At 37.3% G+C, this 12,305-nt stretch overlaps 2 protein-coding genes across 5 annotated transcripts in view; one reads left to right on the top strand and one right to left on the bottom strand.

Annotated features, from left to right (window-relative positions):
• Positions 1-1,188, bottom strand: part of LOC105567432 (KRAB-A domain-containing protein 2-like) — a 1,884-nt gene extending 696 nt beyond the window's left edge. Inside the window, exons 1-2 of the mRNA XM_012022299.1 lie at positions 177-1,188; positions 1-100 (exon numbers count right to left, since the gene is read on the bottom strand). Coding sequence (XP_011877689.1) covers positions 1-100; positions 177-1,055 — 979 coding nt within the window. The 5' untranslated portion in view covers positions 1,056-1,188. The remainder of the gene's footprint in view (positions 101-176) is intronic.
• A 2,873-nt stretch (positions 1,189-4,061) lies between these two features.
• LOC105567431 (A-kinase anchor protein 17A) lies at positions 4,062-11,603 on the top strand. 4 transcript variants are annotated; one of them, XM_012022298.1, is made up of 8 exons: positions 4,062-4,484; positions 6,150-6,355; positions 6,445-6,867; positions 7,097-7,245; positions 8,614-8,821; positions 8,910-9,080; positions 9,167-9,314; positions 9,408-11,603. In XM_012022298.1, the coding sequence occupies exons 2-8, from the start codon at positions 6,176-6,178 to the stop codon at positions 10,430-10,432; spliced, it is 2,304 nt and encodes a 767-aa protein (XP_011877688.1). In that variant the 5' UTR covers positions 4,062-4,484; positions 6,150-6,175; the 3' UTR covers positions 10,433-11,603. The 4 variants fall into 4 exon arrangements, with proteins under 4 accessions (XP_011877688.1, XP_011877687.1, XP_011877685.1 ...); XM_012022297.1 differs by having other exon boundaries at positions 6,127-6,355; XM_012022295.1 differs by having other exon boundaries at positions 4,062-4,733.
• The last annotated feature ends 702 nt before the right edge of the window (positions 11,604-12,305 follow it).

The following is a 12,305-nucleotide window of genomic DNA, read 5'->3' as shown; positions in this document are numbered from 1 at the left end:
CAGGCAAAGACGTATTTCTTATGCCGCTTTTTATCGGTCCAAGTAGAGCTTCGTACGGGCTCCTGTTTATGACTCTATGTCGCGATGTATTCTTTTGCCACTTAAATCAATATTTAAAGTATGTAAATTATTTAATTGTATAATATTAATTTAATTGTATATGTGAGAGCCATTACTTGGACTTCGTAGCAACCACGACTCCAATTTGTCGAATCATTATCGATCATCCAGGTTCTTAACATGTTTTCAACGTCCGTATTTGACCTTTCGACGCTACCTTGGCTCTGTGGGTGTCGCGGACGCCCATGAACAATCCTGCAGTAAGGCCAGATGGAAACAAGTTCGTGTATTACTGCAGCCACGAATTCTCGACCGTTATCACTCTGTAAAATAGTCGGGGCTCCCCATGTAAAGAAGATTTTCAACAATTCTTCAGCAACGTTAACTGCGTGCTTGGATCTCAAGGGTCGAAGGTGCAAGAACTTGGTAGCGTGATCTTGGTAGTTCAGTAGCCAATTGAACTCACCATCGCGACACGATTGGAAATCAATTAAATCCACCTGTCCGCGAACATTAAATCCATCTCTCAATATCGGTTTTGTCACAACTCCTCGTTTTGGAGCAACCCTCTTTCTGTTACATGTCTCGCAGCAAGACACAAATATCTCACAAGCCACCTTCGTTATCCTGTACTTTTCTTTAATGTAATACTGCATCTTATCCCTTCCGCCATGGCCTGTTTGAATGTGAGCTTCTAACAATTTATCGTAGTAATCCTCCATCGCTGTTACGTAAATAACTGGTTCATTCGAAGTTTTTCGTTTTAAAATTACATACGATTCCGTTCCAATTTTTGCTAGCTCATACGTCTTCGCGTAATGATAATGAGACACTGTCTTTTTCGTACTTGGATCCTGAATTTCTTGCAGAACTTTTATAACCTTGATCATCTGATCTCGCCTCCACACTGTTCGATTACTACCTGGACGATTTGAATAGAATTTATCTATTTTTTCGTTAAACTCATCGCGGTTTACTGGCGTATAACTTGCCATGGCTGTGCTTGATCGCGAACTAACGAGAGAAATTGAATATACAGCGAGCTCTGTGATGATGTATGTTGTGCATGGGATTACGCGGCAGGAGAATTTAATACTAATTTTCTACTATGTTCACTATAAACCAAGTATATTTTGTATAAGGATCTTTGGAGTTACAATTTCCGGAGCACGTGCGCTTCGCGCCGAGAGAGAGTGCTAGTCAAGCGCGAGCCGAGCGCTGTTCGAAGCGCGCTAACGTTAGTCGCCGCATGCGCGTTCCCCGCGCGCGCGTATCCGTAGATCGTCTCGCGTACTACGGATCGATGTTTCTTTTCTCTTATACGTGTAGATGAAAATGGCTCTCAACAATGTACTTAAGACCTATTTGGATATTTACAAACAATAAAATGACAACGCATCGAGCCTCAAAACAAGCATTTCTCTAACCGCCTAAAGCGCGCCAGGCCGTTAAGCGAAAAGCCGACTTGTCGTCTAACAGGCTGAATTTTTCAGGCCATTAGACTATATCGTCGTCGATTAGCCTAACGGGCGGCATTTAGCTAAACGCCTAGGCTTTTAGCTAAATGACTAATTTCGCTATCGGGCTACGACATGTACATACATACGTTACGCGCGTATAACGCGTTTGATACAAACGACTTTTCATCTTCTACTGTCACGGTTAGAAATAATTAAAAATTATGTAACATAAATTGCTAGGTAATAAAAAGATTTGGGGCCAGTTTAAAAAATGTCGGTTAATTGCTGACTGAAGGTTAATCGAGTCTCTTCTTAGATAATAGTATAGAAAGAGATATTGAGCTGACTAATCTTTAATAAATGTTAAAATAAGTACAGGACAAATTTTTTACAAAGTAATTTTTTACTATCTTGTTTTAGTTGTATTTACAATGTGACTTGAATTTCTCTCGGTACAAAAAAGTATTTTAATAATTACATAAAAATCACACATAATAATTTGAATGTCAAAAATTATTTATCGTTACCTTGCTACAATTTCTTTTAAACTTCAATTTGATATTTTACAGAACTTCTAGATGATTTGCTAGTTTAAATAATAAACACAATTGTGAACATAATTAGAGATAATTTATTTAGAGATATATATTTGTAATACGGGTATAGCAATTATATTGAATATTGAAATTATCTAAATATTATATCTCTTTTATTGACATATATATTTATAAAAATGATATTCATTTATTGCTTATTGTGCACTAGGTATTGAACTAAAAATTCGCATTCGGTGATTTTCATCTCGCTTTTGCAACAGGTCATCACAAAATAACAATGACATTGATAAGATATTCCGTTATAACAAAATATCGTTTATAATAAATAACTGCTAATAAAAATTGAATGGTTTTATCGTTCTTTATATTTCTTTATGTCAAATAACTTTCACCAGTTTTCACTAAAATATTGAAGTTGTATACATTTGTCGAGAATGTATTCATTTATTTATGTTTTGCTATCAAACTATTAGCTTGTTACTAACACGTTATATATTAGAAAGGCGTAAATTATTTTTAAAATCTTTGGAATTGAAATTATTTTATAGTTTAAAGTATGTCAGTACTTATTTAATTATAAAGTAGTTTTAAGTAATATAGAAATGCTTATTCATTTTTCTTGCAACCATTTATCTTACCTTAAATTTCGTATCTCACAGCATTTTGATGTTATTTTGCGTACTCGATTATCTTCTTGTTATCTAATATATGATTGCTAGTTTCACATAAAATGTTGTACGCTTCTATTATCCTGAAAAATATTTTTGATAAAAACTATACTTATAATATTCACATTTTTAGATTTTTTTCTTCAAACATATACGAGTATGCCTATAAGATGTGTTATGTTTTTTAAAAGTTGATACCGGGTATAGAATTAATCTTAGTAAGATGAATTTTGCGTTTTTCGAAACAATTTATACTATTGTAATTATGACTGAAAAAGATGTTAATATTTAATTAAAATTGTACCTTCGATGATTGCAATCTAACACGTTCCAGAGACCACCGCAAACTAACACCTGATAAACTGATGATCTCACGATAAGTACAAAATGTCACGTTTCTAAACTCACTTTAATAAACAACTTTGTATTTGGAATATTGGATTTCCATAGCTGACAATAAGGTAACTGATGTGTATGGTTTTGGAATCTTTTTTGTTAACTAAAGTCACTAGATTCTTTCGGTAGAAGTTTTGATACATACGTTAGTGCCAACTTATTCAAATAGTTAAATTCTGCTACTCAGTTGCTAGCATACCGCTATCTCGTTATATGTTAACATGATTTTATGCATTTCTAAATTATTAAAAAGTGAATTGTATTAAGTACGTTACAAAAAGTGAAAAATACATATATTTCTAAATATTACGTGTTTATAATATTTAGTGTGTGTGCGCTAAAAAAAGGTTTTGCTCCTGCGCGGTAATAAACAACTGTTAGTATTGAATAGGAAGTTGGTTAATAAGTATTTTTTCTATTCTCGTCTCACAATTATTTTATTAATATGTACTTGATAAATTATTAAAATAAAATTACATACTTAATAATTTTTATTAAGCATATAATTTATTAAGTACTTATCCCAACGATTTTTCAACAGTGAAGTTAGTGAATGTATCAAATTGGGGTATAAGAAGAAGATAGACTGCGTCAAATAAATTTAGGATACTACTTTTTTTAAAGGCAACAAATCTACATCTCGTAGATCGTATATTGTAGATCGTAGATTGTAGATTAGTATATCATAGATCCGTTGCCTTAAAATGAATAAAGTACAATATAATATCATATTTATTTTTATATATTTCATCTATCGAACAAAATGACCAGATTAAAGGATAGACCGAGGAATATGTGGTTTAGTAAATTTACAAAATATATCACTAACGGAAAATCCCTAGAATGTGAGTCCGCCTATTGGACATATCGTGCTTCTTGAGACGCTATTGGTCACGATCCAATTTCCTGCTTCAATATGGTGGAACGTTTGTCGCCACTGCCGTTGGGGGTAATGGCACTTTCGACAAGTCGTTCGTTGCACGTGTATGTACGTTTCGTTGTGTTTACGTCTTCTATTCTGCCCGAGACCATCCCTCCTCGTCGACGCGGGCGCATCAACGAGAGGATGATCACGAGCGATGCGCTCGCATCGAACATCGTCTAGGAAGACCGCCGTTTCGTCGACCTTACGTCCGCGATTTTTCGCCGAGTGTCGAGGTCGCGCGCGGTAGCGTAGCAGTAACAGTAGTGCCGCAACAGCAGCAGCAGCAGCAGCAGCAGACGCAACGGCAGGCCGACGTCGTCCCGCGAAGATCTTCGTAACCTCCCTACTGAGGTGTTCTCATCCCGCCAGCTTGTCGTAAGAGAGACGCCCGAGAGCGTAAGAGAGAGATATACATAGAGTGAGAATCGTTTTGGCCGAAATCAAATCTCCGCGAGTCTTAGAATCTGCACGGTAGCTTTCTATATAACCGGCTCGATGAGCGACGGTAAGCAGGTAGGTGAAACTCCCAGTAGCGAGGTTGCTAATCGATTTCGAAGCTGTAGGGATCTGAGCGACATTGTACCGTTGTACCCGTCGCACGCGCTTTATCTGAAACCGCTTGCCAAAGTTAACGTGTCGGTCAGTCTGCCCCAACTGAAGACTCCAGGTAAAGAACATCATCATCACCGTCATCAGTACCGAGCGGGCCGCCTCTCCGGAGGATGGACCTCGACTCTCTCTCTCTGTTTCTTTTCTTTCTCTCTTTTTGTTTCCTCCTTTCTGTTTCTTCTGTCTCGATTGTAAGCATCGCGCAGCGGTAGATTCTGTAAATTGCAGCATCGAAATTGCACGATACTCTTGTCGCGATCTCGGTGCGAAACAACGGTCAGAGAGGAAAGATTAGGCGGCGAGAGGCCCAGCTGATTCGGATGAAGTTTCTAACCGATGCTAGTGTTCTATCAGCTATGTTCCGGCCATCTGATTTTCCTTTTTCACCTGTGCGTCTTAAAACGTAATTGATCTTGGAACCACAATCCGTTGAACGTGATTTAGAATACGTTTCCTTCGACAACGCTGTAACATGTATCTTAAAAGAGAAACAAAATGTTTCACTGTTTATGAACTTTTAACTGCGATACGGTTTTGTCGATTGAATTTATACGGTTTCTTTCTATCACATGACACTCAAGCTTCAAAAGTTGGGATGTTCTTCTGTTTACATGTTGCTGCATGTTACAAAGTTTCCTTCTGTGGCATATATTTATGAAAATGTATTTCGATGATAAAATTAGGGCTGTAGACATTAACGTTCTCTCTTAATTTCAAGATTTGATACAGCAATCGAAAAGAGAATTGTAACTGTGATAATAAATTTTTATAAAATGGAGGAGGAAGGGAACTCGTTTTCCTTCTTAAATGTTGTAAAGAATTTAGAAATCGCCAGATAACTTTGGCATTAATTGTGAAACTGCAATATTAAGAGACACAGCAGTATCTTGCGCCAAGTATAAGCGTAGCGAATACCGCGCGCGTGTAGCTTTACACGAGTACGCGTGTTGAGAGGCCCTTAGATTATCGGATCTCAATAACGGCTGATCTGATCGACTTATAAGTAGGTTTTTACAATACGACTAATGTACAGTTTTTATCAGCTTGAATTCTTCAAGTTTCAACCTTTTTATCATCTTACACTTTACCTTAAACGCTGAGTTTGCGATTCATTCACCCAATCTTAATTTGTTGTTAATTCCAGATATCCTTGTCACTGTTTAATGCTTTGCTTCATTTGTCAGCATTTACTTGAGCGACGATAACCGTTCAATTACTGTTCATTTGTGATCTATTAACTAATTTATAACAAGTTCTCTTTGAGAGATAAAAAGTTGTAACAACTGTCACGATTGTGATGCACTCGCGTTCATGTCGTCAACGGTCTCTAGCGGGGAATGACAGGAGAAATAGCGTAGCGCTCGATCTTCTTGGAAGAGAAAACCCCATGATCCAAGTGATCTGTGACGCGAACACATGCAAACAGTCCGAGTAAAGATAGCTTCTTACAGAAACTTAACTGCGCTATGAACAGGCAAAACGATATCGACATGGGAGGTAATGGAGAAGATACGCGCGCTTATACTGCCGGACGAATTTGCATCCCTGAAAGTAGCCAAGAGCACCCTGGAGTTCATTCGGCTGGAGGGCGACCTGCGGGACCGATGCAGGTTGCTGAGGGTGTTGGCCAGGCTGGACTTGCAGCACCTCAATCTGGCCGGGTTCCCCAATGTCCTCAAGGTAAGCGGTTGGGAACGCCGAGGCGTTTGAGCAACGAGATTCACGTGACAATGGAGGAGTCGATTAACGAGTTTGTCCACGACATAAAGGTCCGCGCGGCCGAGGCGAAGGACGACTTCCCAAACAGACACAGCTGGAACTCCTATTTCAGGGATGCAAAACACATGAACGAGTTGAAGGCCGGCGAGAGACCGGACACTATCCATATTACCGGTCTGCCGGTTAAGTGGTTCACCGAGGACAACGCGAGCGTACCGAGCGAGGCGCTCGTCACCAAGATCTTTAAGAAATGGGGCACGCTGAGGAGGGTCGATGTACCTGCCGCGGATACCTACAGATCCAGGATGCGGCTCGGTAACAACATTCACAAATTCAGCTACGAGGACGGCATATTTTTCGACGTGTACGTACAGTACGTCGAATATATGGATTTTGTCAGAGCGATGGACGCTCTGCGCGGCATGAAACTGCTGAAGAAGGATGGTCAGAATTCCCTGACCGCGACAATAAAGGTAATATTTAATAGAAAGTACAATTACCAACTCTGTTGAGATATTAATACTTTTTTTTTACTGTACATCTGCATCAGTGCTAATGTAGTTTATTTTCCGGGATTTTATTAACTGTAAATTTAATTCAGCATAAAGTGACATGCATTCTAAACGCGATAAATAAATTTAAAAATAAATACAAAAGGAAAATTATTAGAATGAATGTTGACATTGAAATAATTCTATGCAGGTTGATTTTGACAAGACCAAACACATGAGCGACAGCTCGGTATCGCATCGGGACTTCGAGAGAAAGCGTTTAATAGCACAGGATAATTTAGCGGCGGAGAAACTTCGAAAAAGAGAGGAAGCGGAGAAGAAACGGCTAGAGGAACTAAAGTAGGTTCTGATGAGAAAAATATATCTTTAAGATACCAGGTCTGTAAATATGAAACCAGAATTTGCCCATAAATGGCCTTAGCTGTCAATGTAGACCGTCAAACCGCATCATTGGCGCCATTTTCTTGTTTTAACATCTGATAAAGATTTTCAACTCACAACAATACAAGTTTCATACAGCAGCATAGTTTTTAATAGCGTTGAACATGACGAATTTTGTGCCTGGAAACTACAATTTGCTACAGCATCGATTTTCTGTTACCATTTGAAGAAAACTGCTGCAGAATCGCATTGAATGTTTGTCAAAGCTTACGGTGAGTATGACGTTGGTAAATCACAGTGCTTTGAGTTGTTTAAAAAATTCAACAGTGGCGATTTTGATGTGAGAAACGAAGAATGTGGAAGACCACCGAAAAAGTTTGAAGACGGCGAATTGCAAACATTGTTGGATGAGGATGACGCTTAAACGCAACAACAACTCGCTGATCAATTAAATGTGACACGAGAAGCCGTCCCCATACGTTTGAAAGCCATGGGAAAGATTCAAAAGATGGGAAAATGGGTTCCACATGAACTGAATGAAAGATAGCAAGAAGATCGAAAAACCACTTGCGAAATGCTGCTCTTCAGGTACAAAAGAAAGTCATTTCTCCATCGAATTGTGACTGGCGATGAAAAGTGGATATATTTCGAGAATCTTAAGCGTAAAAGATCATGGGATCAACTCCAAGCGAACCATCGACATCGACTGCAAGGCAAAATCGCTATGGACGGAAGACAATGCTCTGTGTTTGGTGGGATCAGAAGGGTGTGATCTATTATGAGCTGCTAAAACCTAGCGAAACCGTTAATACTGGACGCTACCGACAACAAATGATCGATTTGAATGAAGCTTAGCGTGAAAAACGACCAGAATATAAAAAAAGGCAATACAAAATGATTTTGCTTCATGATAATGCACCATCACACACAGCAAAACCGGTCCAGGAAATGATTTAAGCGTTTAGTTGGGAAATACTTTCGCATGCGGCTTACTCACCAGACTTGGCTCCGTCCGATTACTACTTATTTGCATCAATAGGACATGTACTTGCTGAGCAGCGCTTCACTTCTTACGAAAATGTACGAAAATGGGTCGATGACTGGTTTGCTTCAAGTTTTTGGGTGTGGCATCCACAAATTTTCAAACAGATGGGAAAAATATATAGCTAGCGATGGGCAATACTTTGAACAAAATATTTTTTATCATTTTCATACAGTAAACGTGTATTTTCTATTAAAAAATTCCGGTTTTATATTTACATACCTGGTAAAATCCTATAAATATTTCTTTTTTGTGATACAAAACTATTCTTGCTTCGACCTTAGAAAAAAGGAAGAGACGGATTCGCTAGCGAAAACAGACCGACGACAAAAGCGGGAAGAGAAACGAAAGCGAAAGGCCCTCACAAAGTTTCGTAAGCAAGAAGAGGACAAAGTTTCGATGAAGATCGCTAGGGAAGAACAAAAGTTGATAAAAGCTCAAAGGCAGTTGGAAAGCATACGATTATTGGACGAATTGTTTGACAGGATAAAGGTAGGTGAGAAAAGATAGGCGAAAAAATTTTTTTAAGATTGAAGGAGACCGAAAATTAATTCACTGACAATGTATCTTATAATTATAGACGAAAGTGGAGAAGAAAGAGATCAAGTTGAATCAGAACATCGTAAAAAAGAACGAAACAAAAAACGATCAGACGAGTGAAAATGCTAAGAAAGTAGATTCGGAAAATGACAAAAAAAATAAAGACAAGCAGATCAAAAAGAAGAAAACAAAAAAAGAGAAAAAGAATAAGGTATTTAATTATTTTATTCGTAAAATTTTTGCATTGCACTGCAACGATATTTAAGAATTAGTATTTAATAATGTTATTGTTTATAGAAAAAGCGGAAGAAAACGCAGAAGAAAAGGAAAAAAGGTGACGATTCCGCTTCGGGTAGCACGACCGAGGAAGAATCGGATAAAGAGACAAGTAAGAAAAAACTCAAGAGTGTCTTGATAAAAAACGGCGGTGCGACTTCGTCCACAGGTAAATTTCGTACCAAATTATATTTATATACATGTCTAATTGTGGAATATAAAAATGTACAGGCGTAGTAAAATAATATAACATTAATTACAGGTGCCGTATCAACCACAAATCTTCCTTATGATTATTCTGATTCGATATCGATGCAGAGGATACCAATGTTACCATTCCACACATTGCGAATGTCGAAGTATGGGAGATCTCAAATGATTCGGTCGCCAATGTCGGAATATTCGATGTCAATTCATCATCCCATGTTACCTGTGAGCAGAGGTCGAGGATTTCCGCGATACGAAATGAACTATGCGCTGACAAATCCTTATTTGTATAATGGACAATACTACGAGTATTTTACAAATCTGGTCGAACGAGACACGAAGCGGAAATCGAGGGTGCGCGACCGCCGAAAATCAAGAAGTAGATCCATTTCGAGAACGAGAACCAAGTCGCGTTCCAAGACGAAATCTAGGAGTGTCTCCGGATCGCGTAGTAGGAGACGCAACAATTCGCGCTCCAAGAGTCGTGGCAGAAGGTCAAAGTCAAGATCCAGATCGCGATCACGAAGATCGAGATCACGATCGCGTAAATCAAGATCGCGATCGCGCAGATCTAGATCCCGCTCACGTAAATCGAGATCGCGATCACATCGTTCGAGATCTCGATCTAAAAATCGCTCTAGATCACGTGACCGCCGAAAATCGACGAGTAGATCCGCATCAAGAAAGAGAACCAGGTCAAGATCGAGCTCTAAAACGAAGCGGAAGAACGACAAATCTAGTAGATCAAAGTCCAACTCCAGAACGCGTCGTTCTAGGTCGAGACGAAAATCCAGAAGCCGCTCCAAGTCCCGCAACAGGAATCGTTACAGGGGCAAGCGCGGCGAGAGATTGTCTTCCGTCGTCAGAGTCACGCGGGCTAAATCACGACCCACATCACCCAGACGGAGATCACCCAGTAGTTCTTGGTCTATGCCAAAATCACCAGGTCGTAGAAGTTGCTCTTGGTCGAGAACTGCCTCTGCTAATAATATTAACGAGCAAGACGTAAACAAGAAATCCGAAGAACCTGTTCAAGAAGAGACAACGAAGACAACGGAAACGCAGAAAGAAACGAATTGATAAGACTTAGTACTGATTTTGTTGAGTTGCATCGAGAAGAAACTTTTTAAAGCTACTGCTATATAGGAAATTATCAAATACAAACTTCTGCACTAGTACGAATATCTAAATTTATTTGGTACAGATAAAACTTTCTCCTTGTACAAAACATGTAAATAATTATGTTATGCAGTCTTCTTTACGTATTTTTATATTTATAACTTTTCAAGAGTTATCATTCTATACATTGGCTAATATGATAACATTAATTTGAAAGAAAATATTTTAATTTGAATGATTTCATCAATGTAAACATGAGATAATGACATATTAAAGTATATATAAATATTTAAAAAATCTATATGCACACTTTAATATGTATACAGGATGTCAGACTCGTTAGTAGCCAAACTAAAAATTACGGTAGATTGGGTTAAACTAAGAAGAAAAGTCATGTACCGTTTTGCAAAATTAGCAATAGTTATCACGTAATCGATAAAATCTACCGTAATTTTTAGTTTGGCTACTAACGAGTCCGACACCCTGTGCATATATATAATTATATAAAGTATTTTTTCATGAAAAAAGTTCTGTTTATTACTCATTGTTCTGCGCTTAAATTCAAAGATTAAAAAAACTACTTTGAAAAAGAGTTGCACAAAACTAATATACTTATTAGTATTATATAATTGTCTCAAATATATTTAGACATTTTCGTGTATACAAGGTGATTCTATTATAATAACCAGGTGACTTAGTAAATGCAACTGCATTTTCTGTATAGAATTGTGTACCTTTTTTTACATAAATAGACTTCTCATTATTTTGAACTGATAAAAAGTGTTGAATTAAAAAAAGTTTTTGTAATTCAACTATATGCGACGGTTACAGGCTGTCAAGCAAACATTTGTTAAAGATAAAAGCTTTTCTATCATTTCTTTCCTACCGTAAAAGATTTATAACTGTTCAATTACTAGAATCACTCTGTATACGAACATTCTTGTTGAGTGTCTAGGCAAATATATTTCGTACTCTTCGTCAGATTGCAAGAAAATAAATTTGAGGGAAACGGAATTAAATGTGTCTTTAGAGAAATGATATTGGTATGAGAAGTGTTCAATTCAACACACGTGAAAATCAATGACGTACACGTAGGCATATTAAAAAGAAGAAATACATTTTATTACAAACATATTGCATTAATTTCTTCGAACATTTCCTCCACTCATTTTTTTCTCATTTGACCTTTACTATTTAAGCGAGAAGATTCATTTGAACTACTAATCTAAAATATTATTTTCTTATAGTTTTTTTTAATTGAATTTCTTGCACACATCTTGTGCACATATGAAATGATTTCTGGATATTTTAAATGTCTAAAAGAAAAGATTGAACGTATATATTTCTCTCGCAGTTTGAATGGTAGATTATTAAGAAATTGTTTTAAATTTGTATTTGATTTATTAGCTGGTGGGGGCATTCTTGTAGTCTGAAATACATGAATAGGAAAGAAAAGGATAAGAGAGCGAGTTGTTACCTGAGATATACGAGGATGTGCCACTAAATAGCATCAAAACTTTTCAAGTGCACTTTTGTAATCATATTTCTTGTACCTCTTCTTGTGAAGAATTGCTCTTTCTCTATCTTTTTAAATCTTTTTCAGAAGTAAATAGACTACTATTTGATTGTACAGACCGTAACTTTATCGAAAATTGATTGTAAGTAAAATTCAGAAAGAGCTTATTTCAATAAAAGCATCGTAATGTAGGAATTTATATAAGAAAGTGATCAAAGCAAAGATGATCCACGTATTAACTCGGTAAAAGAGGAACGCAAAGATAGACAGTTTTATTCTACGATCTTACAACTTGATCTTTTCAGTCTTTTCTATTTG

The sequence above is a fragment of the Vollenhovia emeryi genome, unplaced genomic scaffold, assembly GCF_000949405.1.
Source record: "Vollenhovia emeryi isolate VEMERY1.0 unplaced genomic scaffold, V.emery_V1.0 DF939137.1, whole genome shotgun sequence".
NCBI classification, from domain to species: domain Eukaryota; kingdom Metazoa; phylum Arthropoda; class Insecta; order Hymenoptera; family Formicidae; genus Vollenhovia; species Vollenhovia emeryi.
Note: the sequence above shows the minus strand (reverse complement) of the source record. Positions and strands in the feature narration are given on the sequence as shown.